The 27,083-nt window shown below is 37.3% G+C and overlaps 4 protein-coding genes across 6 annotated transcripts; 1 reads left to right on the forward strand and 3 right to left on the reverse strand.

Annotated features, from left to right (window-relative positions):
* Positions 1-1,503: 1,503 nt before the first annotated feature.
* On the reverse strand, positions 1,504-5,190 carry LOC17874987. 2 transcript variants are annotated; one of them, XM_023786457.1, is made up of 8 exons: positions 5,043-5,190; positions 3,745-3,830; positions 3,173-3,642; positions 2,909-3,032; positions 2,406-2,636; positions 2,205-2,332; positions 1,984-2,129; positions 1,504-1,813 (listed from the first exon to the last, which is right to left on the reverse strand). In XM_023786457.1, exons 1-8 carry the CDS (start codon positions 5,043-5,045, stop codon positions 1,742-1,744), a joined length of 1,260 nt encoding a protein of 419 aa, XP_023642225.1. In that variant the 5' UTR covers positions 5,046-5,190; the 3' UTR covers positions 1,504-1,741. The 2 variants fall into 2 exon arrangements, with proteins under 2 accessions (XP_023642225.1, XP_023642227.1); XM_023786459.1 differs by lacking the exon at positions 5,043-5,190 and having other exon boundaries at positions 3,738-3,826.
* A 1,054-nt stretch (positions 5,191-6,244) lies between these two features.
* Positions 6,245-8,795, reverse strand: LOC17875503 (PLASMODESMATA CALLOSE-BINDING PROTEIN 1). The gene is made up of 4 exons (XM_006281074.2): positions 8,608-8,795; positions 7,763-8,002; positions 7,412-7,445; positions 6,245-6,713 (listed from the first exon to the last, which is right to left on the reverse strand). The coding sequence occupies exons 1-4, from the start codon at positions 8,657-8,659 to the stop codon at positions 6,443-6,445; spliced, it is 597 nt and encodes a 198-aa protein (XP_006281136.1). The 5' UTR covers positions 8,660-8,795; the 3' UTR covers positions 6,245-6,442.
* Positions 8,796-9,427: 632 nt separating this feature from the next.
* On the forward strand, positions 9,428-22,163 carry LOC17875565 (DExH-box ATP-dependent RNA helicase DExH14). Of its 2 annotated transcripts, none has more exons than XM_023787589.1 (49): positions 9,428-9,633; positions 9,927-9,988; positions 10,081-10,258; positions 10,368-10,797; positions 10,887-10,952; positions 11,256-11,360; positions 11,453-11,749; positions 11,908-12,024; positions 12,116-12,175; positions 12,318-12,389; positions 12,466-12,582; positions 12,677-12,838; positions 12,951-13,016; positions 13,138-13,290; positions 13,373-13,456; positions 13,663-13,737; positions 13,819-13,950; positions 14,026-14,091; positions 14,242-14,307; positions 14,392-14,514; positions 14,634-14,783; positions 14,974-15,186; positions 15,286-15,441; positions 15,535-15,759; positions 15,831-15,932; positions 16,030-16,110; positions 16,191-16,238; positions 16,629-16,721; positions 16,816-16,932; positions 17,028-17,150; positions 17,373-17,462; positions 17,571-17,696; positions 17,774-17,836; positions 18,038-18,126; positions 18,496-18,586; positions 18,788-18,937; positions 19,031-19,222; positions 19,319-19,384; positions 19,501-19,656; positions 19,743-19,886; positions 20,107-20,174; positions 20,260-20,425; positions 20,523-20,585; positions 20,680-20,775; positions 20,893-21,060; positions 21,179-21,349; positions 21,448-21,597; positions 21,684-21,815; positions 21,894-22,163. In XM_023787589.1, the coding sequence occupies exons 1-49, from the start codon at positions 9,524-9,526 to the stop codon at positions 21,972-21,974; spliced, it is 6,111 nt and encodes a 2,036-aa protein (XP_023643357.1). In that variant the 5' UTR covers positions 9,428-9,523; the 3' UTR covers positions 21,975-22,163. The 2 variants fall into 2 exon arrangements, with proteins under 2 accessions (XP_023643357.1, XP_006281903.1); XM_006281841.2 differs by having other exon boundaries at positions 9,429-9,633; positions 16,191-16,271; positions 16,518-16,721.
* A 170-nt stretch (positions 22,164-22,333) lies between these two features.
* Positions 22,334-26,359, reverse strand: LOC17876843 (protein LEO1 homolog). The gene is made up of 11 exons (XM_006280116.2): positions 26,129-26,359; positions 25,376-25,716; positions 25,127-25,256; positions 24,803-25,003; positions 24,312-24,488; positions 23,826-23,957; positions 23,409-23,588; positions 23,191-23,319; positions 23,000-23,104; positions 22,687-22,917; positions 22,334-22,597 (listed from the first exon to the last, which is right to left on the reverse strand). Exons 1-11 carry the CDS (start codon positions 26,243-26,245, stop codon positions 22,460-22,462), a joined length of 1,881 nt encoding a protein of 626 aa, XP_006280178.1. The 5' UTR covers positions 26,246-26,359; the 3' UTR covers positions 22,334-22,459.
* Positions 26,360-27,083: the final 724 nt, after the last annotated feature.

A 27,083-nucleotide genomic window follows, 5' to 3' on the forward strand; every position in this document is an offset into this window, starting at 1 on the left:
TATTATCCAATTAAAGTTACAAAAGTAACAAAACAAAAACAAAAAAGGAAAAATATGTGCCGACGTGGCATTTTCCAAACCATGTACTTATATTAATCCAGCTTAGCTTTCTCACCAAGTTTTCTTTCTCCTAATTATGTTTATATGTATTTATTAAAGTGCTATTTTACAACAGTTTCTAATATATATTTTTCAATAATAGTTGATTACAACCCAAACAAAAGGAAAAAGATTGAAACTTTTCATATTTAAGAAGAAGAACAACAAAAAAAAAGTAAAGCGTTTCCACAATGGACGTAGTTGTGAGAAAAATTGTTTGAAACCAAATTAGTAATCTAATTGTCGCATGGAAACAAACAAAATATATAGCACACCCCTAAATTCACACCTTGGAAAAAGCATCACGTATCAATCCACCATGTTCCAAAAGACAGAAGAATGTGCACAAGAATCAAATGATGATCAAAGTAGCCGAATCAAAATGACTTGTGACACAAGAAGGAAAGCTTTTTCAAACAACCCTAAATCCATAGATGTCTCTGTCGTCGGTACAAGCATTTTGATTACCAGAGTCGCTTGTTGTACGCCCCTATCAACAACTTGATGATGCCTAGTTCTTGATGATGTATAAGCAGTTTGATCAGTACAAGCCACAACTCGATTGCTTCTTAAATTACTAGTAACTAGGCCATCTGAGGAACAATCATCACATATCCATGTCAAAGGAACATATTCTTTCTTCACCCTCGTGCAATATCTGAAACATATGAATTAATCAATCAATTGCTGACTGTATATTAATCCTTTACTTGAGTAGATCGGAGGAATGATTGATCTTACATATGCTCTCGTGTGTCTTTGCACCTGAAGCATGTCATTATCTCATCCTCATTGGCATCAGTACCGCATATTTCACAAGGCTTCTATACGTACCAAATTATAAAGATCACTCTCTGAATCGTTTGCTACCGAAGAAAACATAAATCCCAGAAAGAAAGACGAAGATAGAATTTCTAAGAATCGACAAAGTCTATAAAGACGCACAAGAAGAGAAGACGTAAAGCAAGAGAAACCATAAAGTAAGTTACTCGAAAATGCAATTGGGGTATAGCTTCTTTACCTCGGCAAGGCTTAGCTCTGAGCCTGAAGAAGTTTGCGAAGCTTCTGATCCAGCCTCATGTCCACTTTCAACGTCCATTGCTATCGATCAAAGGGTTTCTTCAATGGCCTTGACTGAAACCAGGTTTTGATCGATCGTTTTCTTGACTTGGAAGCAACAGTTTTTTACTTTCGTTTTCTTTTTCCTTTCAAGAGCGTAGACAAATTTTTATGCGCTTGAACCCCAAAACTTGAACCTTGCTTTAATTAATTCTATACGAAAACCAAGTTCAAATTCGTTCGCAAAATCAGTATTTATATGTGTTTTTTTCTTTTATAAATAGTCAAATTTCTTACTTTAGTTATCCCTTGTTTATAGAGTATAAAAGTCTGGGATCAACTATATGAATAAAGTGTACCATTTACTGTCGATGGAATTATATAAACAGCATAACCTCTACAAGTAAATATTTATTTAGTACCCATAAAAATCTACAAGTAAATACCAGGAGGTAAATAAGGTAAAACAAAAGTCAAGAGCTGTAATCTTTGCTTCTTACACCACAATAGAACACAATCAGAGATTAGTAGCACTAATCTATCTACCATTTTCTTTGATACAGCTGTAGCCACTCGCATTGAATCAATCCCTATCCCTGTAATGTCTCTGCAATTGCTTCCCGGGACTCCTGTGGTTGGTATATCTGAATAAAGGCTGATTCAACGAAAACCAAGCAAAACTCATAACATCAGAGACGAGAACAATCTCATTTGGAGACTTGATATACATGAAAGCTATGATGATGAAGCTCTATAACCAAACTGAATCTACTAATTTGAATTTTGAAAGGTCTTAGATTTTGAAAAATCAAGGAAATAACCTACTTCATAGTCATTGTCAACCACATCTCCATCATCAAAATGTTGAGCAGTTTGACTGGAAGTTCCTGGAAGAAGTGCTAAAGAATTTTTTGTCAGGAGAAAAATTCCCCAGAGAAAGTTACTTGTTTTCTTCTGCATCTTGATCATAACTGCAACCACAAAAAGAGGTATATATATATAATCTTGAAGCCAATGATAAACCTGAAAGAATACTTTAAGCTTACTCTGAGAGGACTTGTCCAGTAGTTTTGAAGAGAATATCAACAATGGTATGCCATTCATGTTAATTTTGATCATGGCACTGCGAGTCCTCATGGCCTCAAAGAGATTATTATCACGTTCCTCCGAAAACCTGCAAGAATAGTAATTTTTGTGATAACTATTAACAAAAAGCGTTTCCTTTGTAGAAAGAGAGACCTGTGTACCTTTTTGTGTTCTTGTCATATGGGAAAATGTACATCTCGACATCTGAGAGCCCAGGGTTTCTGTTCACAAACAAATCACTCAGAAGATTGCCTATAGGAACTAATTTGACATTGAGTAAGACAGGGATCCCCTTTGAAAGTCTGTACGCCTTCGCATGGACTTTAGATGGCGGTTGAGCTAAAAACTCGCCATTAAACTCAGATGGTGTAGCAGAGTCCACAATGCGTCCCCTGTGATAGTGCAGAAAGAAAAATTTATAAAATATATACATCTTCAGTTTCAGGATTTTCAGCAATGTAACAAAGCCTCATGCTAAAGAAACTAAGAATTCCTTTTAAGAATGCAGATAAGGCTAAGCACAATGAGTGAAAAAGGGTAATTTGCCAACATATCCCATGGAAATTGTGAAATTAGTAAAAGTGATTTAGAATGATCTGATTGTAGCATAAAACATATATAGTAGCGCAAGAAGACATATTGTATAAAGAACTCAGTAACTTACTTCCAAGTAGGGAGCAAAGCTGGACGATATGGAAGTAATTGCAACAATTTCTCAGATAAGATTGATCGGCATATCTCGTTGGAACTGTGATATTTAGCTCCATCACCAACTCTCGATTTTGAGCCTTGAAAAGCCAAAAAGTATACAAAATCAGCAAAATATGTTTTTTTGTCTTCTGAGTAAGAGAAGTGCGTTATATAAAGCCTTTAGAAAGGAAATAGATAGTTAAGAAAAACCATAAAGAGAAGAACCAAAAGACACCACCTTCTACTACTGCTTGTGCTTTGGAAGTTTGTCTTAAGAATCCTGGACGAATCTGGAGAGTAGGCGGACTAAGAGGCTCAACCTTTTTAGGTGGAAGGACAACTGAATTGGTTTTGTGAGCCCCTACCGCAGAATTAAAACTCCTAGCTCTTGGAAACATAGCAGTTTGTTTTGTTAAACTCATTGCAGAACGAGCTGAAAATGGTCTTGGTACTTTAAAAGTTGACTTATTGCCTCCACATGAAAGTTTTCTGACTTCCTCTGGTGAAATCAACTTCATCTTTGATGTTTCAGGAATTTTTTTCCATTTGGGAACTGGATTTGAGGATTCCACCCGCACTTTATTTCTATCACTTTTAGGGACTGCTTTAATAGAGTCAGAAGTAAATTTGTTTTGAACAGGTCTCATCGAACAATCAGCACAGACAAAACGTATTGAGGTCTCAAATGAAATTTCCCGCATGCAATAACTGGAAAACAGAGATAAAATTGAAAGAGAATTAGTAAAAGACAATCAAAATATTAATTTGACTACATAAGCAAAACTTATAAGATAAGATATTACTTCTCACCGGTGGTTACAGGCTATACGGCACTTAGAGCAAGTTACAAGTGACTCCTTCCATCCTTGATGTCCACATGTTTCACAAATTGACTTCTACAATAATTGCAGTAATGAGAATCATCAGCAAGCAAACACTAATTTGGGAAGCAATCATGAAAATGTATTGTTACTCTACATGGAATTAGTGTAGAGCAATATGAAAAACCAGTGTGATACTGCCATACAATTGTACAAATGACGCATATATACAACTTAAAGAGAATGATCAGGAGCCATATAAAGGCATAACGATATGGGTATGCAGATATTTTTCTAACTCTAATGTTTCTTCGTTAGGACTAACTCTTGATCCTTCAGCACTTCTAAAGGACTTGCATGGTTTGTCCTTTAAACGAGATAATATAACGCTCAGATCAATAGGAAAATCATTGAACAAGAGTGTAAAGCTAATATACTTTTGCAACTCATCAAAGAGAACCAAGTTGGTCGGATCACTGGCCAAATGTGTATAAATATGTACAGTAAGACTGGCTCAAGTATTTCAAACAAGAGACTCAAAAAGGAAGTTTTTATTTATTTAAGAGTAAAGCCAATATGATTTTGCAACTGATCACAGAGAAGCCATAGTAACCTTTGATAGATTCGATCCAGCCATAAATCATGTCAAAAACATAATTCTAGCTTATAAGATACATGCACAAGAAATCAGATCCGAGTATTTCAAACAAGAAATGAAAGCTCACTCAGAACAAAGAAAAAAATCAATCCACAGGGGAATCAAAAAAGGAAAATCATTAATCAAGACAGAACAATTAACAAGATTGCAACTCAAATAAAAAAAAGGTTATGATCATACTTTATCAAGCCAGAACCCATGTCAAAAAGACTATCTTACAACACTAATCTCCCCTTCATGGGAAAACAAATTAGCAACCTTTAACAAAAACAAAATCGAAAGCAAGTAACCACCGAAAGCCAAGGATTCTCATTTAAATTCCATGTCCAGTAAGAGATTCCAAAAAGGGAAACTCTAGATTAATAACCCTTACACATCCCCCAAAACCCATTTTAGTACAGTTGCCAAACGCGTGATACCAAAATGCAGATAAACCAGAAAAATCAGTTCGTCAAGTGAAGAACCAAACTTTCACAAAATCCCCAGACAAAGATCTGAAACAACCCTTGCTTGTGAATTACGGAACCAAAGGAGCAACGATGGTGTAAGAAACCCAAGAAAAAAAAAGTACAAAAACAGAGCAAACGATGGAGAGAAAAAAGAAAAACAGAGCCGGTGCTGGTACATACCATAGGACTACGGTATGCTTTGAGTCCTAGGAAGCTCAAGTGTTTAAAACTCGTCGGAAAGTTTCGATTTTTGGAGGAAAAAAAATGGGTTTAGAGAGAGAATGGGGAAGAAATGTGGGGAGAGGTGGAGCTTGAGAGGGACCAGCAAGAGAGAGAGTGAGAGGAGTTATCACACGGAAGAAGAAATGTTTTAAAAATAAACAATTGCAATAATTAACATACCTTTAACTTAAATTTCAAAAAGACCCTCAATTTCTTTAAAAATACGTAATAACCCATAACCTATTATTCTGCACCCATATCGACGAATGTCTTCGTCTGTCTTTACTCTCAGCCTTTTTTTTGTTTTTTTTTTTTTTTGTCACTATTTTGGCTAGCTCCATAGGTTACAATTTTTGAAATCATTTCCCAAAATGTCTTTTCATCTCGGATTGGACAGCTTAAAAGTTAAATATATTGATGTGTGGTGTGACTTGTGAGTCAATGACACTTGGAAATAATGCATCAGTAAAAATTGGTAAATTCTTCATAAAGATTTCAACACATCTCATTAACACTACTACTGCATCATCACTTAGGCCATAGCCAATAGCTGGCACACAAAACATCACCACATCGCTGTTTTTCTATGGAGTTGGGATGGTGACAAGCATATAATCTACGGAATATACAAAGTACAAACTAGTTCATAAGGACGAAACGCAAGGGGAACCAAAAAAGTGACCATATAATTCATTCAACCATCAACAGACGTCAAACTTACTAGTATATGTATCGATTTTCTGATTGAAAGTTCAAATTATGGTGGCATCACTTTGTTATTGATGTTTAAAACGTATCACTTTTTTTGGTTCCAGATTTACTTAATTGGCTAAAAACAAGTCAGCTAAATAAAGTCAATTGGTGTGAACTCACATGTTTGGTGCCGTTTTTAAGTTTTATGGTTTTATCACATTATGATGCAACATAACTGATGTCTGATTCTGTGTATATACTTTTTGTCTAGTGTAAAATACACATGCATGGGTTGACATCAATATAGATGTTATAACACCATTAACCGAACCAAATATAATGTTAATTATATACATATATAATTACGTACATAAACAACGTTGGATTTGAAGTATGATGGCTGGTTAGTAAGCAAATTCGTGTTTTCAGACCAAATATATAAAGAATTTATCTTTATATATGAGCCGGGGATAAGATCATTTATATATATAAATTTTTCGACTGGCATCAACCGTCAAGAGGTAAGAGTAAAAGCACGAGCTGAAATCTTTCTTACAACAAAAACATAACATAGAGACAGAGATTACCACTAAACTAGACCCATGTCCTCGGAACGATAACTAAGTGCACCCACAAAACCAGAGAACACTAACATCCTTAGAGCATCAAGAAAGAACAGAAACACTCGAAGCGATCAAGAGAAGGCCGATGAACAGTTTGCTCGAGTTCTGGAGAGCAAACGCGCTGTTATCTGTAGTGTAATCCGGGTTAATCCCTGTCCCAGTGTTGATTCCTGTGCTATTGCCTCCAAATGCTCCATTGGTTGAGGTCCCTGAATAAGGACTGTTGGTACCACTACCAGGAAGTGTGGTGGTGGTTGAGCTACCTTTTGGACTGGATGTGCCAGGTGACACAGTGGTGCTGCCACCAGAGCCGCTGGAAGAACATAAAGAGTATATCAGACAAGAAACAACTATACTTATGAAATTCAAAACTAGACCAAGTCTTGACGAAAGATATTGCTTTTCAAGGAAGATCTTCCAAGCAAGTTCATATTCTATACTCCAAAACGATAGCAAAAAGAAAAAGAAAAGTCTCAGTTTCTAACAACTGAAGGGTCTTTGACGGGTCCTAAAAAAGATTAAAGGTTTAGAGTATCATATCAGTCAAGAACATGATCATGCGTTCAAACTATAATTCCAATAAAGCATTTGATTTGATTATAGATATGATCAAAAGTGTGAGTAAAGAAATAAAGGAAATTGCGTACTTTTAGAGTTAAAAGGTTCTTAAACAAAGAAGATGTAATCCAATGTACGTTCACAATAGAGTCAAAATTTTGATTACTTATTCTGTTTCCTTTATTCTATTTAAGTAACACTAGTGATGCTGTTTTTTTATATCAAATGTGAATGATGCTATCTCTTTCACAACAAAAGTAAACAAAAACAAAAAAAAAAAGTTGTAAATTGGGACCCAAATCAAACTTTAATCTACTTTTTCTCTTTGCCACAAATATAGAATGAAAACAAGTTGATCACAATTCTTGGTTTTGGTCCCAAAACAAAAAAAAAATGCAAAACGTTTTTTTGTTTTTCAATTTCTTGATAAAGCCATTTGAATCAGAAGCCTACCTGGCACTAGTAGGGAAGTTACATCCTGTATAGCCTGTAAGAAAAAAGTCCAACAAACGCAGGAAAATGTTAGGATATTGATTGAAGCTATAAATTACAAGTCTTTATTCTGTATTTGGCGTATCCATTTTGTCTCAGAATCTTGAATACAAGAGACAAAAACAATAGCCTTCAACTTTCTGTAACTATCAATAATTTGACCACCACATTGAATCCTAACAATCACTCCAAAAAAGCAAGTTTCTTTAGCATTAGGGTCCCTGGTTCTAACTTCTAATTCCCCAAATATAGTTAAAAACACATTGTAAACCAAAGAGCAGCTAAATGAGGATGGCTGAGAGAGAGACTAACTGGGATCGGAGCTGGTGGGAGTGGCAGTGCCTTTAAAATCACAAGTGCCAGAAGACTGGCCCTTCTTTTGGAAGAAGCTATTGACTGCGTAGCTGCAATGAGACCTAACATTGTCAGGGTTGAAGCAAGATTGTTTTGGCTTAATAGGATTACAATCTGCTCCATTTCCACAGGCATAGTCTAGGGTTTGCTGTAGCACTGTATCACTCAGTCCTGTTTTACACACACACCACGAGGCACCTACAGAGACCACAAGAAAGATACCAAACATTACAAGTGATGAAGAAGAATAGATAGCTGTATCTTTCTTCGTTCTATGATGGGAAGCCATCAAGATTTGGGGAAATCTTGAAATCACCGTCTAAATTCAAGATTTGCAAATAACCGACATTCAAGTAAGAAGTGGTGAGAAAACAAGCAGATCAGATAAACCAGTAAGATTTATAAGAGTTTGTGAACTTTGCCAAGAAAAAAAAAACATTTCAAGCCACAAGAAAGAAGCTGCAAAAACGGGAACTTAAACAAAAGGAGAGGAACTTGAAAAAAATGAGATGAACAGAAGACAAATCTCGTTTCTATTATTTAGTTTTTCATATCTTTTTCTCATACTTCAAATTAAATTTAACCAAGGAAATAGCAGGAAGATTGGAGAATAAGTAATGATATACTTACTTAAACAATATATTGAAAATAATGATAATTTTTATTAAAGTCTGTCTAGCAATGACAGAACACTGAGGAACAGTAAAACCCTTAAGTGCTACAAGAACCTTTTACAGACCAAAACTAAAAGGCTTAAGAGTGGAAGTAAGCAAAGAAATCTGAAGAAGAGTGAAAGTACTTACTAGAATGTCCGGCCATGGCTACGAGGAGAAGTGAAAGAAACAGAACAGCCATAGATGCGTTCAGAGAAAATGTCACTGTTATCTCTCTAAAGAAAGAGAAAAAGGGTGGAGATAGAGATAGAGATCTCTAGAGGAAGAAGAAGAAGAATGAGAGAAAAAGAACAGGGAAAGAGAGAGAGAGAGTGATAGAGCAAGTAGAGAGGGGTGGTGAGATGAGAGTGGCTACTTGTTCTGTGTCCTCTTGTCTCTTCTCAAAAACCCTTTTGAGTGCTTTTTTTACATCATTAAAGAACTCAGCTCGTGTAGACTTTTTTTTGTTGTTGTTGTTTTTTTTGTTGTGTGTACGTATATTTGAGATTTAAATTAAAGAGACATCGTATTATCGGTATTAAATAAATAAATGATTCTATATACTTAAAATTGAAAAAGGCCAAATTTTGTGTTTATGGTGAAAAAGCTGAATAAAAAAAGCCTTGTTCATGCTGGGGTATGAGGTGAATAATTTGTTCATTGTGTATTATTGTCCATGTAACTTTTTTTTTATAAAATAGACATAATCAATTAACAGTATTTTCAGAAAAATGTTCAGAATTATTGTCTCTTTTTTTTTTTTGATAAGAAAACTGTCTTGTTTTGAAATTCAAAACTCACCTATAAAACTGAGGAATAATTTAATCATGGTCCACATGTTATGTTATGTCATAAAAATCATAAACGACATCGTTTCTTATTAAACCCGTATACGGGTCACGGGTCGGTTCACGGGTCCTTACAAAACTGTCCATCAAGTACTGAAGCGACGACGTTTTCAAAACGTCCGAGCGATCGCCTTCTTCCTCGGAGAGCCGACCAGACCAGAGGTAAAAAAACACAGACGAGAAGTAGCCTAAACGACGCATAGGACAGGGTTTTTGTCATGCTGGTTCAAATTCCTCGCTTGACAAGCTCTCTCAGAGAGCCATTCGACATCGATCAGGCGTACCTTCGTCGCAAAACTATACTCCAAACTCTTAATAAGCCTCGCAGGTCGAGCTTTTCTCCAAATTCCTGAATTTCACACTTCCTTCGAACCGCTTTCACTCTTTCAGTAGGGTTTTAGCTGCTTCTCTAGGATCCGTTTGGTTTTGCATTGAGTTTAGTTGTTTGTATAGTCTGGTGATCACATTGTCTATGTAAAAGCAAGGGATATGGTAGTTTTCAGAAATTTTTGCTGAACTTGATGACTTCAGTTCTGAACTGAGTATTTAAAAATTATGAGTTTTACTTGTCTGAACTTGATTTGAATTGAATCGTTGTGTTTCTTGTGTATACGATTTCAGCTCTGGGAATCGTCTTGATGAATCTGATCTTGCTAGGAGGATAGTCCATCAATGGGAAGGAGGTGACTTTCTGATAATATAATTTTTGGTTATTTCTGTAAGGGGAAGATACGAGGTAGCGTTTTGTGTTTATTAATTGGAATTGGTGTGACAGCTTCTCCAGAAGTGCGACAAGCATACAAGCAGTTTACTGGAGCTGTCGTGGAGTTGATTGATCGGGAAGTTCCATCTGATGAGTTTCGTGAGGTTGCTTTTGCTGCTTATCGTCTGTTTGGCAAGCCAGCGGAGGAGGACAGTGATATCGATGATAGTAAAAGTATTGCCGAAAAAAAGTAAGTATTGCCGTATTTATATATTTGAATATTGCTTTATGCAAGTATCCAAGCTTTTTTACTTCTTTAGGGTGTTCAGATGTAATTGAGGTTTGCTTATATTCTACAGGTTAGAGTTGCAAAATCTTGTCGGACATGCTGTCTCAGATGCTAATGTAAAAAAAGTGGCCTCCGTAGCTCGGGCGCTTTACTCAATACAGCCTACTCATCAGTCTGAGGCAGACGCTAATGAAGTTGATGGGGGAGCTGAGTTTGGTGCTGACCTTGTTTTCAATCTACCAGCTCGTTTCCTGGTGGAAGTATTTGTTGAGGAAAAAGGATTTCAGGATGTGGAAAGCAATGACACTAGTGCATCATTTTCTCAAGGATGGAGTGATGTTAGCAACATGACAAAGAATCAAAGTGCAGGAAAATTCGATTTAAGTTGGCTAAGAGATGCATGTGGTCAGATGGTTAGGGAAACTAATTCACAACTATCCCGTGAAGAACTGGCTATGGCTATATGCAGGTTTCTGGATTCCGATAAACCCGGTGAGGAGGTATGTAATTTTCGGTCGAACAAAGCCTGTTCCTGGAGCTTCATATTTTCCAACGAAAGTAGATGATATTTGAATATTTTGTTCTTCAGATAGCTGGGGATCTGCTGGATCTTGTTGGAGATAGTGCATTTGAGACTGTTCAAGACCTTATTATGGTAAGGCCTTAGCTTGGTTTATTGCTCATTCATCTGAAGTCTGCGGTTTCACACTTTGTGCCTGATTTGCTTTAGATTCTACACTCTTTCAGTATGGTATGACTTTATGTGCCACAACTATGTTTATTTTTTTGGGGTGAAATAATGATCTTGTGAACCGGTTTTTATGGTGTATGTGTGTGTCTGTGTGTGAGTGCGCATATGTATAGTAGGGCTGTTACTTAGGTATATACTAAATTTTATATTCTGCTTTCAAGTGTCTTAGAAATTTGAATGGTGTCTGACTTGTTTATTCCCTTTCAGCATCGAAAAGAGATTGTTGATGCTATCCATCATGGTCAAATGATTCTCAAATCTGACAAAACAGCTTCAACGGCTCAATCTCGGATGCCTACCTATGGCACACAGGTACGGCTATTTTTGTGAGGCCTTCCCTTCTGATGTTGGGTATAATTCTTTTTCTTTGGCCGCAGTAATGATTGCACTCTGCCACCTTTCAGGTTACTGTTCAAACAGAGTCTGCAAAGCAAATTGAAAAACTTCGGCGTAAAGAGGAAAAGAAAAACAAACGAAATGCTGAGCTTGGTTTGGAGAGTGAAATATCAGAGGCCAATTTTTCTTCTTTACTTGAGGCAAGTGAAAAGAAGACTGCATTTGAGGATTTGATTGGTTCTGGAGAAGCGAATTCTCTTGCATTGGCCCTTCCCCAGGGTACTGTACGGAAGCACTTAAAAGGATATGAGGAAGTCTTTATCCCGCCAACCCCTACTGCACAAATGAAACCTGGCGAGAAGCTGGTATGTCTCGTCCATATCCACTGGCAGATGAAAATTTCTTAAAGCGACACTTTTTTCATGCCGAAATTATCATCAAGTGTTTTTTATTATATAGATGGCATTATAGCTTTTTCTGCCAGATTGCATGCATCTAACTATAATTTCTTATATGTTTCTAGATTGAGATAAAAGAGTTAGATGACTTCGCCCAAGCTGCTTTTCATGGTTACAAGTCTTTAAATCGTATTCAGAGTCGCATATTTCAGACAGTTTACCACACCAACGAGAATATATTGGTGAGTCATATGATAACTTTTGTCCATACCGAACGGCGATGCCAGTTAGCAAGTCAAGCATAAGTGCATAACTATATTCTGCACTATGTAGGTCTGTGCTCCAACAGGAGCTGGTAAAACGAATATAGCTATGATTTCTGTTCTACATGAGGTAAGTTTTTAAATTTACCAGTTTTTAATCGCAATTCGTGCTAAAAAAAGTTGATATTTACTTTACTAAGAGCAAAGTGTTTCTTGTTAAATGTGGTTTATGTTGTTATAGTCACACTGATATTTTTGAAATGATCTTGCAGATCAAACAACACTTCAGGGATGGCTACTTGCACAAAAACGAGTTTAAGATTGTTTATGTAGCTCCGATGAAGGTAAAAACAATTTAATATAATCTTATGGATGACTTTTTTTTTGTAAATTTTGTAATTTACAATTTTTTATTTGTAGGCTTTAGCGGCAGAGGTCACGTCAGCATTTAGCCGTCGTCTAGCTCCATTAAATATGATTGTGAAGGAGCTTACAGGAGATATGCAACTCACGAAGACTGAACTTGAAGAAACTCAGGTTTCATTTTAACTATACTTAATTCGCTTGTGGAGACATGTAGAAACTGACATGTAGAAACTGGTATTTACTTGTTATTTATCAATTGTATCAGATGATAGTGACAACACCAGAGAAATGGGATGTCATTACTCGCAAAAGCAGTGACATGTCATTGTCAATGCTAGTAAAACTATTGATCATTGATGAAGTGCATCTTCTGAATGATGACAGAGGTGCAGTGATAGAGGCCCTAGTTGCTCGGACTCTCCGTCAGGTAATGTTTTGGCCGTGAAAATTGGTTTCCCTAAAGTAATTCTTCAAGTTGTAACTGCACTCCTTATGTTTCAGCAGGTTAACATCTTGCTGACTTTTGCTTTGTTTGTCAGGTGGAGTCAACACAAACAATGATAAGAATTGTAGGCCTGTCAGCTACTTTACCAAGCTACCTACAGGTCTTTTGCAAAATGATATATATCTCTGTCACGATGTCTTACTTCACATATCCTATTTTTTCTCAGGAAATTAGGGTCGGTCAAAATTACTTCTTTTAACTTTTTTGTGGGTGGATTCCAGGTTGCTCAGTTTCTACGAGTGAATCCAGACACTGGCCTCTTCTATTTTGATTCGAGTTATCGTCCAGTTCCCTTAGCTCAACAGTACATTGGCATCACTGAGCATAACTTTGCTGCTAGAAACGTATTGTTAAATGATATTTGCTACAAAAAGGTCTCTATCTCGAGGAAGGACTCTTTTTGTTTATGTGAAAATGGACAAGTCACTTATCAATCTGGTAATGCTTTCATGTTAGGTTGTTGATTCAGTTAAACAAGGTCATCAAGCAATGATTTTTGTTCATTCCCGAAAAGACACTTCAAAAACAGCTGAGAAACTGGTACATGATATCTTACCTATTTATATTCAGCTTCTACTTTTTACCTGATGTTATCCAAAAGACTAAAACACATGCAGTTGTGATTGTGCGTTTCCTGAAATCTTAAATATTGTGTATGAGGATGATCTCACTGAAAATATGTGGTTTCAAAGGATTTCGGAATCCAAATCTACAAGTACATGACTTTAATATTTTCTCTCTTGCAGGTTGATCTTGCCCGGCAATATGAAACTCTGGATTTGTTCGTCAATGAGACTCATCCTCAATTTCAACTGATGAAGGTAAAATTATGGAGTATACATCATCTTTTTCGATGTCATTGTTGGTGTTAACTTCTTAGGATTATTTTTGATGTATCCCAGAAAGACGTTATGAAGTCTAGAAATAAGGATCTTGTCAAATTCTTTGAAGCTGGCTTCGGAATTCATCATGCTGGGATGTTGAGATCTGATAGAACACTTACGGAGAGGCTGTTTTCTGATGGTCTCTTGAAGGTACGAAACATTGTTGTCTGCTTTTGCTCTTTACTATTTAAATACTTATTTTCCTAACTTTTTTTGGTCATACAGGTGCTTGTTTGCACTGCAACTCTTGCGTGGGGTGTAAATCTGCCTGCACACACAGTAGTAATTAAGGTATGCTTAAATGGTGGTTTTCTTGTATGGCCAAAGTTCACTCTAATCTGTGGAAAGAGAAGTTTCTCTCTTGGGAGATCAACAAGCGGTCTTCTTCTACGCAACTATATCACATTACCTTATAGCTCAATATGTTCGGTTGATTTCCAGGGAACACAATTGTATGATGCCAAGGCTGGTGGGTGGAAAGACTTGGGAATGCTAGATGTCATGCAGGTAAAGGAAAAGTACTTATTTAGAAAAGTTTATGACACTATTATATAATTGGTATTAATGTATCATGCTATTATATGCGTTTAGATATTTGGAAGGGCTGGGAGGCCACAGTTTGATAAAAGTGGTGAGGGAATTATTATCACATCCCATGACAAGCTGGCATACTACCTCCGGCTGCTGACGAGTCAGCTTCCCATAGAAAGTCAGGTATTGGACAGAAACCTAAAAGGGGTTTGGTCTGTCATCTTAGTGCAGAAACCTGCATTTGTTGTTTGATCTGTCAATTTCTTTGGCCAGACAGTGAAGATTGTAATTCTTTTTTGCAGTTCATAAGCTCCTTGAAAGATAATTTAAACGCTGAAGTGGTTTTGGGAACTGTAACTAATGTAAAGGAAGCCTGTGCTTGGCTTGGATATACATATTTGTCAATTCGGATGAAGTTAAATCCTTTGGCTTATGGCGTTGGATGGGATGAGGTGCGTAATTCTTTTCATTTTGGTGTTTAATCTTTAAAACTTTATGTTTTGTAAGCTCTAGTGGTGTACATGGAGATCTAGTTTGTGTCATAGTGTGTTTTTGAATCATATCATAGTAAACACTCCTGATGAGTTTGTACTACAATTATATATGTGCCTAAAACCATTCTGACCGTGTTACTCGTCACAGATAATTGCCGATCCATCTTTATCGTTGAAGCAACGAGCCCTTGTGGCTGATGCTGCACGTTCACTGGATAAAGCCAAGATGATGAGGTTCGATGAGAAAAGTGGAAATTTTTATTGTACCGAGCTTGGACGGGTTGCAAGTCACTTCTACATTCAATATTCTAGTGTTGAAACATACAATGAAATGTTGAAGCGGCATATGAATGAAAGCGAGGTTTGTTATAATCATTTTATTTTTATGATATATTCCTTGTTCTTTGCTGTGTAACTAAATTGTTTCCATTACTTACGAATTTCAAATTCTCTGGTATAGATAATTGATATGGTTGCCCATTCTTCCGAATTTGAAAATATTGTGGTAAGAGAGGAAGAGCAGCATGAACTTGAGACTCTTGCACGTTCTTGCTGTCCCTTAGAAGTTAAGGGAGGCCCTTCTAACAAACATGGAAAAATCTCAATTCTTATTCAGGTGATTGATGTCACTATCATTGCAATATTATACCTAGGTGATGAAACGGATGGTTAATATTGAGTTCTGATATACTGAATTTATGATCTACAGTTGTACATATCCCGTGGATCAATTGATGCATTTTCTCTGGTCTCTGATGCTTCATACATTAGTGCTAGCTTAGCACGTATAATGCGTGCTCTGTTTGAGATATGCTTGCGAAAAGGCTGGTGTGAGATGACTTTATTTATGTTGGAATACTGCAAGGCAGTTGATCGTCAACTATGGCCCCATCAGCATCCTCTTCGGCAATTTGACAGGGACCTACCTTTTGATGTAAGCTTCTGGAAGCTATTTTTACTTGTGATATGTAATAATATTTTCTCTAATTCATCTCAATTGATCAGACATTAAGAAAACTTGAAGAGCGAGGGGCTGACTTAGACCGTCTGTATGAGATGGAGGAAAAAGACATTGGAGCTCTGATTCGTTACAATCCTGGGGGAAGGGTATATACATCTTAAAGTCAATAAATCAATGCATGTATATATGGGTGAAGAAAGAGCACTAACATTTTTTGGCTTTGTCCTTCATTGGGAATTCTAGTTGGTCAAGCAACATCTAGGATATTTTCCTTCAATTCAGTTGGAGGCCACTGTTAGTCCAATCACGCGCACTGTATTGAAGGTAACTAGAGATTCTTCGATAATTTATAATCTTTCAAATGACAACCTATCTAACATCATCTATTTTCTTGCTTTTTTCAGGTGGATTTGCTTATAACTCCAGATTTCATATGGAAGGATCGTTTTCATGGTGCTGCTCTACGTTGGTGGATTCTCATTGAGGTGCGAATATGTAACTCCCGTTAAGACACATATGTTGCATTGGCAAAGAATGAGCTATTTGTAAAGATTTAGTATCTCACCTAATAGCAATATTAACCACTAGGAAGATACCATACTATGCTAGATGCCATCTGTAGAATAATTGGCTAGTTAACTATTGATTTTCTTTCTTCAATATTGCTTACCCTTTTGGCAGTGTTAATATATTTCCATAGTAATGTTTGGCTTGTGCTATTTCTTCAACAGGACACAGAGAATGATTATATCTACCACTCAGATCTTTTCACACTAACGAAACGGATGGCTAGAGGGGAACCGCAGAAGCTTTCTTTTACCGTGCCGATATTTGAACCACACCCTCCTCAATACTATGTTCATGCGGTTTCTGATTCTTGGTTGCATGCAGAATCTTTCTTCACAATCTCTTTCCACAATCTTGCACTACCAGAGGTATATTTCTTTAAGAGGTTGCTATTTTCCGAATACAAGATCATTTCTACGCTTAAGTTATCTGTAAGTAAGCCTTACATTCTTCTTCATTCAGGCACGAACGTCTCACACAGAGCTTTTAGACTTAAAGCCTCTTCCTGTGACTTCTCTTGGGAATAGATTGTACGAATCTCTGTACAAATTTTCGCATTTTAATCCAATACAGACTCAGGTTTGAGCATATTCTGCCCTGTTGCTCTCCTAATTTTTGTCTCTCTTCATTACTCTTTTGTAGTTAACTGAAAATTGGATGGTTTGGTGTTGCAGATTTTTCATGTGTTATACCACACAGACAACAATGTTCTTGTAGGAGCTCCAACTGGAAGTGGGAAAACGATATCTGCGGAACTTGCAATGCTACGTCTCTTCGGTACTCAGCCTGATATGAAGGTATGAGTTTCAGTCTCCTAACGCTTGCCAATTATTTAGTTCCAAACTTCCAGTAAACGTTTCATATTATTGTACATGATTAAGTTTCAGCTATATTACCAGCCTTTTACTGAATCTACCTATTGAAATGAAGAAATGAATCTCTAAAATGATTCAAATCATGGACTAGTTTCCATTGTTTTATTATCTTACTGAAGATGCCTAAATTTTTGTGGCATCCAGGTTGTTTACATAGCACCTCTGAAGGCTATTGTTAGAGAAAGGATGAATGATTGGAAAAAGCATCTTGTTGCTCCACTTGGAAAAGAAATGGTATGCGAACATTGCCTCGGAGCATCAATACATTTTGCAGACTCATAATCCATGCTTGCTGTTTATTTTGGCTACCAAATGTTATTCCTCCCACTTGAATTTCAACAGGTTGAAATGACTGGAGATTACACTCCAGATTTAGTAGCTCTCTTGTCCGCAGATATCATCATATCTACACCTGAAAAATGGGATGGCATTAGTCGCAATTGGCATACTCGAAGTTATGTCAAAAAGGTATTTTTTTGTCAATAGATTGCGGTATTGGCTTGCCTTGTTTGTGAACTGTAACTTATGATGTTCTGATGATATAGGTCGGACTTGTTATTTTGGATGAGATTCACTTGCTTGGAGCTGACAGAGGACCCATACTTGAGGTAGAAGCTTAAAAACTATTACATCCCATGTCTAAGTACTTATGCTAAGCTCCATCCATTGGTTAGAAGTTTCCAGTTATATCATGATACCTGTAATATATATCTATGGACTAGGTGAAGAGCTGATATCTTTTCGGCAACATGTTGTTTCATAGTTCTGTGTTCCACCCGATTTATTTCCGATCTACATTTTTTTTCCAGGTTATTGTGTCTAGGATGAGATATATATCATCACAGACAGAGCGCTCCGTCCGGTTTGTTGGTCTTTCCACAGCTCTGGCAAATGCAGGGTTCGTACTTTCACTTCTATGCCTCTTTGAATATGCTCTTTTCTATGTATTTTCTATTTCTTTTTATCTTCTGCAATTAATCACTAAACATGCAAATGAATGTTCTAGCTGGTAGACTATTATCCATGTCCTTACTGCTGATGATACTTTGCTTATACTGTAATATGTGAGTGAAGGACTTTCAGTTTTAGTCTTATTTACTCTCAATTTTTTTGGTAGCCATTTCCCTGAATTAAGCTTCCAAGATATGAAACTGTTAATTTAACTTATTCTCTCAAGTTCTGTGTGCTGAAAACGTCTGGTTGTAGCATTTGTTTTCTTGGGCCACCGTACGTTGAGATTTTGACGTGATGGTCACTTTTCATTCAGTGATTTGGCTGACTGGTTGGGTGTTGGGGAGATTGGACTTTTCAATTTTAAACCAAGCGTCAGGCCTGTACCAATTGAAGTTCATATCCAGGTTAGTCAATATATTTCCTCTAGTTTGCAAACAGTTACTACATTACTTAAAACAAAAACAAAATTATTTACGTCTCCAACACTGATTCACCAACAAAATTTCAGAGATGTTTAATTACCATTTTGGGTGGGTGGATAAAAGATATGCGAGGAAACCGTACAGCATGACATTTCTAGACTTAACCTTGTTATTTGCTTTCAGGGTTATCCTGGAAAGTATTACTGCCCAAGGATGAACAGCATGAACAAGCCAGCATATGCAGCCATATGTACCCATTCACCTACAAAACCTGTTCTTATCTTTGTTTCATCTCGTAGACAGACAAGGCTGACCGCACTGGATCTAATTCAGGCATGATTTATAATCAAACTCAGATACAATACAAAATCATATTTTTGACTTTAAACCTCTAATTTGTATTATTTTTTTTCCTATGAAATGAAGTTTGCTGCCTCCGACGAACATCCGCGGCAATTTGTGAGTGTGTCAGAAGAAGACTTGCAGATGGTCCTCTCACAGATAACTGATCAGAACCTCCGACATACATTGCAATTTGGCATCGGATTGCATCATGCAGGTTTAAACGACCACGATAGATCTGCAGTAGAAGAGCTTTTCACAAACAACAAGATTCAGGCAATTTCCTTTACATATGCTCTCTCCTGCCTGTACCGTATCCATGGGTACACTTTTACATTACGATTGATGATGGATTCCATGCTTCCATTACAGGTTTTAGTCTCAACAAGTACCTTGGCATGGGGAGTGAACTTACCAGCTCACCTAGTTATTATAAAGGTAAAAGAAGGTCCTCTACTTTTATAATGTTTGGGATCACTTTCTTTAGATTTTCTCCGGTAAGGCATTGTCTATTCTCGTTAATACTGTTATTTTTTGGCAATCTTTCTTTCCAGGGAACAGAATATTTCGACGGGAAAACCAAGAGATATGTTGACTTCCCTCTTACAGAGATCTTGCAAATGATGGGACGTGCTGGGCGTCCACAGTTCGACCAACATGGGAAAGCGGTCATTCTTGTACATGAACCTAAAAAAAGCTTTTACAAAAAGGTCAAGTTCAATAGGAATTATTTGGCAATTTTTAGTATCCTTTGCCACAATTTACCTTAAAGATTTCATATTTCCTCTGCATGCAGTTCTTGTACGAACCATTCCCCGTAGAAAGTAGCTTGAAAGAGAAGCTACATGATCACTTCAACGCAGAAATAGTTTCTGGAACAATAGGCAACAAAGAAGATGCGGTGCATTATCTTACATGGACGTATTTGTTCCGTAGACTGGTAAATATGCTTCAGTTCTATCGAAAAGCGAGATTCAACTTGAGAAATTGATTCTAGTTCCATGAAAGATTGTGCTAAATCCATTAATCTGTTTCAAAGAACGGACTTGGAAACTATCCACATTGTTTGGCACCTGCTGCAAAAATCTCTTTTTCCTTTCAGAATTTTCCGTTACTGCAGAATAACCTGTTCATGACTCAATCTGGTATTGCTGTAACAGATGGCTAATCCTGCTTACTATGGGCTAGAAGGTACTCAAGACGAAACGGTCTGTTCCTACTTATCAAGGTAAATATCAAAATTATTACATAAGGAAAATTTCTCTTACTAGAACCAGTGTAACGTTGGTATATGTGGGCTACTTTTTGTGTAGATTGGTGCAAAACACATTTGATGATCTTGAAGACAGTGGATGTCTCAAAGTCAATGAAGACAGTGTGGAGCCTATGATGCTTGGTACAATAGCGTCACAGTATTACCTTTGCTACATGACCGTGTCTATGTTTGGCTCTAATATAGGTCCTGACACATCGCTTGAAGTAAGAAGTTGATCCAACTAATGCTCGTGTGTATCAACATATGAGATCTTGATTATTCTTTTTTGTTTTTCTTTGACGTCTAACCACTGCCCTTTAGGCATTTTTGCATATCTTGGCTGGTGCTTCTGAGTATGATGAACTTCCTGTACGGCACAATGAGGTCTGTTTCGTGGTCTATACTGTTTTTATCCGTAAAAGTATTTTCAGTGATACGCTGTTGATAATTTTCTTCTTTATCCCCTCTGGCTTCTTAGGAAAATTACAACAAAACACTGTCAGATAAAGTCCGGTATCCCGTAGATAATAACCATCTAGATGATCCTCATGTTAAAGCGAATCTGCTATTCCAGGTATGCACTATTTTTCACTGATGGATGAAACAAAAATCCAAACTGAGTGAGTCTATGATTGAATCATATAATTCATGATTGTTACCATCTTTCTAATGCATAACATCCAATGAGCAGGCACATTTTTCTCAGTTGGCACTCCCAATCAGTGATTATAACACGGATTTAAAGTCAGTGCTGGATCAAAGCATTCGGATCCTCCAGGCCATGATTGATATATGTGCAAACAGTGGATGGCTCTCTAGCTCACTGACTTGTATGCGCCTTTTGCAAATGGTCATGCAGGTGATTTCCTGAAGATTACTACTCTTAGCTTGTTCCATTTTTTCGGAAGCAGGACCAGTACAAATGGTTAAACTTTTGCAAATTAAGGAAATCCAATTCTTTTTTTAAAATAAATTAGGGCATGTGGTCCGATCAAGATTCGTCATTATGGATGATCCCATGCATGAATGATGATCTTCTAGCGTCTCTGACCGCAAGAGGAATTCACACACTGCATCATCTATTAGAAATTCCAAGGGAAACTCTACAAAGTGTATGCGGAAATTTCCCTGGATCAAGATTATCTCAGGTATCCTCAAATTGGCCACACAACTGTTTCTTTCTGCATCCAATACTTTTCACTCATGGGGTTGAACTATGTTATCTACACTCTTTGGTCTTAATAAGGATCTCCAACGATTTCCTCGGATCCGAATGAATGTGAGACTCCAAAAGAAGGATTCTGATGGCAAAAAGGTGCCTTCAACGCTGGAAATCAGAATGGAGAAGACATCAAAGAGGAATAGCTCAAGGGCTTTAGCCCCTCGATTCCCAAAGGTTTCACTAAAGACTTTACCATAGACTAGTTTGAGCTCTAAACAAAAATGTATTGGAATTCGTCACATTTACTTTGGGTTATATAGGTGAAAGACGAAGCGTGGTGGTTGGTTCTTGGTGATACTTCAACTTCTGAGCTCTTTGCTGTAAAGAGAGTTTCGTTCACTGGTCGCCTGACCACACGCATGGAGTTACCTCCCAATATAACCTCTTTTCAGGTACAATAATTCTTCTTATTTTCTCGAACCTAATCGTTCTTTCTTATTGCTGAATTTGTCGTCTTAATGTTTGGTCAGAATACGAAACTCATCTTAGTTTCGGATTGTTATTTGGGGTTTGAGCAAGAACACTCCATTGAACAACCTGCACGGCGCTGAAGAGCCATTAGATGATAGACTGTAGTAGCACAATTTTTTATGGATTTTTTTTATATACTGACGAAATTTTAATTATAGTTGTTTTCCTTTCCTCTCTGGAAGATGTAAAAACAGTGTTGGGGTTTTTTGGGCTAATATAATAATAATAATAATAATAATAATAATAATAAAATGAAGAGCTTAAACAAATTGTGTTTACTCTGACAGAGTCTGTTTGCCTAGAAGCTAATAATATGGGTCAATTATACGTTATTTTGATCTTTCTGCTAATTCGCTTCTGTATTGTCTGGATATTATTTTATCACAGCCATCGAAGGGAAACACACACATCTACATTATCTTCAACAATTATACATGAATTGAAAAAATTATCAACTCAGACCCAATGATTTTTATGTCTCTTTATTTTGATGAAAACGAGTCTAATTCCAGACTACATCATAACAAATTGACGAAAGGAGAGTGAAAGATTTAAAAGAATATGATTAATCTTCATCACTGTCATCAATCACGGCCTTACGGCGATGTGTCGGAGCTTTTCTCGGTGGAGACTCCTCCTCGTCAGACTCAATCCCTTTCCTTTTCCGGCCACTTCCACGGTGATCCTTCTCTGTCCTAGCACCCTGCATAAAGCACATTTCACCACACATTACAATCTCACTGGACTTCCTCATTGACAACAAAATATAATAGAATGTTCTGATTTTCGTACCGCAGCCTCTTCCTCTTCTTCGTCTTCATCAGAATATCTGTTAGATTTCCCTCCGTCTTCTTCCTCTTCTTCTGCATCTTCCTCATATTCATCACGGGCCGGTGACTTTTCCTCCTCTTCTTCTTCCGTCTCATATTCAGATTCCTCTCTTTCACTCTCAGAATACTCCATTTGACGTCTGGAAGGTCTGGCTGAAGTCATTGAAGACCTCCCCGGAATGCCTTTGTGGCTCTGATTTAACCGCAGCGAGAATCAATTAAATAATAGTTTAGTTTCTGATGTTTTCTGCATTATGAGTTTTTGTTTTGTTTACCTTCTTGGCGTTCAGAATTCGGCGTTCCCGTTGCGCTTCAGCTTCGAGATCCTCCTCGTAGCCTCGGTTTGAGCGGTGAGAACCATAGTGGTCTGTCTCGTCATCCTGGTTCCAAAAACATCAGTCGTTACTAGTGCAACCTTTGCTTTAGAAAATGGAAGTACACAATATATACAAACTATAAAACAGACCTCATCAAGAGCATCTTCCAAGTACCCAGTGGAAAGTTGTCTCCTCTCAACAGGAAGTGGATACTTGCGCTTGACTTTCTCCCTCGCCTGACTCAGCTTTGTACTAGCCTTGAGGTTCTGGCTTTCCGCCTTCAGAAATTGAGATATAAAATGAGAAAAGTCAACAAACCTTACAAGAAAACTATCGTTGGATTGTCTGAGCTTAATTAAGAGGTTACCCTTTCTCTCTTCTCCTTCTCCCTCTCAGGGTCAATGTCAGTGACACAGTTCTTAACTTTGTAGGACTTCTTGTGCCTCGAGTCAACAAGGGCAGTTAAAAGCCTATGGGAATTTGACGTTAGAGATGATGGGATAAATCTCATTTTCTTCAAAATTCTTCCTTGTGATTGAAGGATACCCTACAACAACATCCAAATAAGAAAACACTTTTAGATATTGAAGAGTTGGTTTTATTCTCAGAACCAAGACTAGTCTGGAAAGCAGGAGACATTTTGGTTTCCTCATGAGAATCGTATGGGTCCTCTGAAATTAATTAGGTGATTGTTGATTCAATGGATGCTTTCAATTCCTAGGAGGCTGGAGCAACTACAATCGATCGATGGCTAACTAAGGCAGAAGGAATGACGAAGTAACACCTTTTCATGTTTGATAAAGAGGTGATTCTGGTCTTGTTTTGCATCTTGTTCAGTTATATCAAGAACTTCGTTTCCTATCAATAGCTGTAAGCTTCCATCTGACCACCTTACAAACCGAGCATTACTTTCACTCTGCATACGAACATAGTGTGACTTTAGTGTACTAAAGAAAAAGAAGAAGAAAATAAGTGCAATAAGCAAATAAACAAAGAAATATTGTTTATGCCGAAGAATTAGAAGAACTGCGCAACATAAAATCTAATTTAGTAAACTAATACGGGATACATAAATTGCATCAAAATTATATGCACCTATATCAAACATCATTAACCATAAAAAAAAATTCTATTTCTCAGCAAAATATTTGAAACATTACCAAGAGACGCCAGTTTACGAAATTGGTAGATCAGAAGTACCCCATAGGCAAAATACATAGCTTTGATGGAACATGTAAAAGCGGAAAGCTTTGAAGAAGTGTTTACTTACATATGTTTTGCCGTCTCGACTCTTAACAAATCTATGGCGAACAATATTATTTTCCAGACGGATACGCTTCTTTGCTCCGGGTTCATCTGTCACAAATGTGTCTTCTTCAACAAATGTTTTGGCATCAAATGGCTTTGGATCGATTCCCATGATATTGGAAACTTTTATCATGTTCATCTGAAAAAAATATCAAACATAAAATGGTAATGGGAGGAAGCACAGTTTTGCTACCTAACCACAGATAGACAACTGAAAAATGGGGTTTCAGATAGCGCCTAATAGAACACTCCTGTACAACAAATGGCCTATCATGCTAAGTAAATCCAGAAGCATGTTGAAAGCAATGGTTCTCCCCATAAAAGACATCAGATACTCACTCTTGCAACCACAATGATATGAGACATTTTGATAACTTGGAAACACTAGAAACGAAACTATTGATTTGAAGCCATGTCGGCGAATAATATTTTCGCAACATAAACCAGGTATACCTTAACCGGATCACCTGGAGGAGGGCGGAAAGGAACCTCCACTTCCAAAGGAGGACCAACTGGCTTCTCCCTGTACCTAGATTCAACATGCTCAGCTTCTGACTCGTATTGAGGATCCTCTTCAGGGATAATATCATCAAGCACCATATCATCGGGTCTCAGATCCTTTTCAGAGCCCTCTTCATCTTCCATTGGCGATCTCTAAAAAAAATAGAAATCTCATCATACATACATGCAATTCATATGGCTTCTAAAAGGAAGCAGATACTGAAAAGGAAACAGATATTCTATAAACTGAACTATAATATTAGAAGTAAGACGCACATGTTCATCCTGCTCAACGTCATTCCGGGCATATTCTTCTGCATCTTCATCATCCGAAGATCCAAATACATTACGAATATTTACGTCTGACTGTGCGACTTGAGCCTCTTCCTTCTCCTCACTAGGTGATCTACCCACAAGAAAAAATGAAAATCCAAGGCACCTCAGATACCCTCAGAGGTAAAAAACTGAAGTACAGCACAAAATTCAAAAGAAACAGCTAGGAAAAAAAAAAGGAAAAAGGGGTACCTTGGAGTCCTTGTCTGATTAACCTCTTCGTCTTCAGACTCATAATGCTTCTCACCAGACCTCTCTGATCCACTCTCGACAACATCCTGTCTCCTGTTTTTGGCTACTCTACCTACATGTTCTTCTTCTTTGTTATCACTATCAGTATCTCTTGCTTCACTTTCCTCATGTGGATCAGCAACATCAACCTCCTGTGAACTTTGCTCCCTCTCACCCTCACTTTCTCCAGGATCAAGTTCTACATCGCCATGTTCCCCATCAGACTCAGCTTCAGCCTCACCGTGAACATCAACCTCAGCTTCACCTTCTCCTTCAGGCTCCATCCCGCCCTCGGCTTCATCCTATCAGTGTTTTAGATTAAAAAGGTTGAGCCACAATATCACTGATATCGGAAAAAAAAAACACGTTTATAGAAAGAAGAAAAAAAAACAAGAATTAAAACAACATCAAGGAATACGTAGTGCCATAGAATCAGATAAAAAATCACATTGCAGCTTTCATACAAAATCCAAGGAGTAAAAAACTCTTGCAAAGAAGAAGCAAAGCTGAATTAGGACTAAGAACTTGCATTGCATATATTGCAATTCACCCCTAAAATCCAGGTGATAAGAATTTGAGAAATCCCATTGCATAACGAAACATCCCGAGGTGTAAATTCAAGTAAACAGTGGCAGTGGAAAAAGAAAACGAAATCTGAAACAATCGTGAGGAAATGAAGGAGAGAGAGAGAGAGAGAGAGAGAGAGAGAGTTACGGAAGCGTAGTTGGGCTGAGGATTGGATTCGTGTTCGGACTCGATCTCTTCTTCTTCCTCGGATTGATCGCCGAAGAGATTATGCATCATCTCGGATCTCTTTTCTACTCCTACCATCTTCGCTTCTCTTTTCTCACAGAGTTCACTTAGCCTCTTAGCTGGTGACGGTGGCTCGTGACCTGAGCTCCGACAGAGGGGTTAACTGTGTTCGTCTTCCTTAGGTTGAAGAAGCTTTTTTTTTTTCTCCTTTATTTTATGAATTTCATATAGAAAAGAAAAAAAGGTTCCTAGGAAATAGAAATTTACCTTTGATTAATGGAAATAATTTGGAGTTATACAAATACAGTATATAATGTACAACGTAATTAATATTTAATATTTAAACGTGGGTAGAAAAAAGATTGGGTTTGATTGATGGGCTTCTTGAGAATTGGAATTCAATATATTTGGGTTAATGGATATGGCTCCTTGATACATTTGATACAGGACATGACCAGTTTCCTTGTGATGATGGTGAGTTTTGTGTGTTATGATGATGTAAACTTACGAATATGTTTTGGTTTGTAGAATCTGAAAGGGTGTTGAGTTAAATTGATGATTGAACTTCTAACGTATCTCTCGGATGAAAAAAGCAATGCAAGAACCCTAAAGGCTAAAGCTGCATCTAAAACCAAAGAAATAAAAGTTGGAGACAACGTCCTCCGAACCATGCACGAGAGAGCTGACTATGTCTACCTACAATATGGTAAGCGAGAGACTATGTCTATCTACAAGAATAATGACTACTTCTCCATGTCCAAGAGGAAAGTTGGAGTCAGTGACGTCGAGATTGTCGTCTCTATGAAAAATTGTGAGATGGATGTTTTTTTTTTTTTTTTGTCTTTGTTTGCAAATGGATTCGAAACTGAAACCGGAAACATCAATTCCAACTTTTGATCCATAGTTGAATAATTGC

This window comes from Capsella rubella, unplaced genomic scaffold (assembly GCF_000375325.1).
Source record: "Capsella rubella cultivar Monte Gargano unplaced genomic scaffold, Caprub1_0 scaffold_8, whole genome shotgun sequence".
NCBI lineage: Eukaryota > Viridiplantae > Streptophyta > Magnoliopsida > Brassicales > Brassicaceae > Capsella > Capsella rubella.

Excerpts from the sequence above, each read along its gene's own strand:
- LOC17874987 (XM_023786457.1), bottom strand. Across the intron at positions 2,333-2,405 it reads TATGACAAGAACACAAAAAG|GTTTTCGGAGGAACGTGATA; the intron begins GTACACAGGTCT and ends CTATTCTTGCAG. Across the intron at positions 1,814-1,983 it reads TGGTTGACAATGACTATGAA|CCTTTATTCAGATATACCAA; the intron begins GTAGGTTATTTC and ends TCGTTGAATCAG.
- LOC17875503 (XM_006281074.2), bottom strand. The coding sequence starts at position 8,659 with ATGGCTGTTCTGTTTCTTTCACTTCTCCTCGTAGCCATGGCCGGACAT. Across the intron at positions 8,003-8,607 it reads AGCCATGGCCGGACATTCTA|GTGCCTCGTGGTGTGTGTGT; the intron begins GTAAGTACTTTC and ends TGGTCTCTGTAG. Across the intron at positions 7,446-7,762 it reads TCCCACCAGCTCCGATCCCA|GCTATACAGGATGTAACTTC; the intron begins GTTAGTCTCTCT and ends TTTTTCTTACAG.
- LOC17875565 (XM_006281841.2), top strand. The coding sequence starts at position 9,524 with ATGCTGGTTCAAATTCCTCGCTTGACAAGCTCTCTCAGAGAGCCATTC. Across the intron at positions 14,092-14,241 it reads CACACACAGTAGTAATTAAG|GGAACACAATTGTATGATGC; the intron begins GTATGCTTAAAT and ends GTTGATTTCCAG. Across the intron at positions 14,784-14,973 it reads ATGGCGTTGGATGGGATGAG|ATAATTGCCGATCCATCTTT; the intron begins GTGCGTAATTCT and ends TACTCGTCACAG.
- LOC17876843 (XM_006280116.2), bottom strand. The coding sequence starts at position 26,245 with ATGGTAGGAGTAGAAAAGAGATCCGAGATGATGCATAATCTCTTCGGC. Across the intron at positions 25,257-25,375 it reads AATCAGACAAGGACTCCAAG|ATCACCTAGTGAGGAGAAGG; the intron begins GTACCCCTTTTT and ends TCTTGTGGGTAG. Across the intron at positions 23,105-23,190 it reads TGGAAGATGCTCTTGATGAG|GATGACGAGACAGACCACTA; the intron begins GTCTGTTTTATA and ends TTTTGGAACCAG.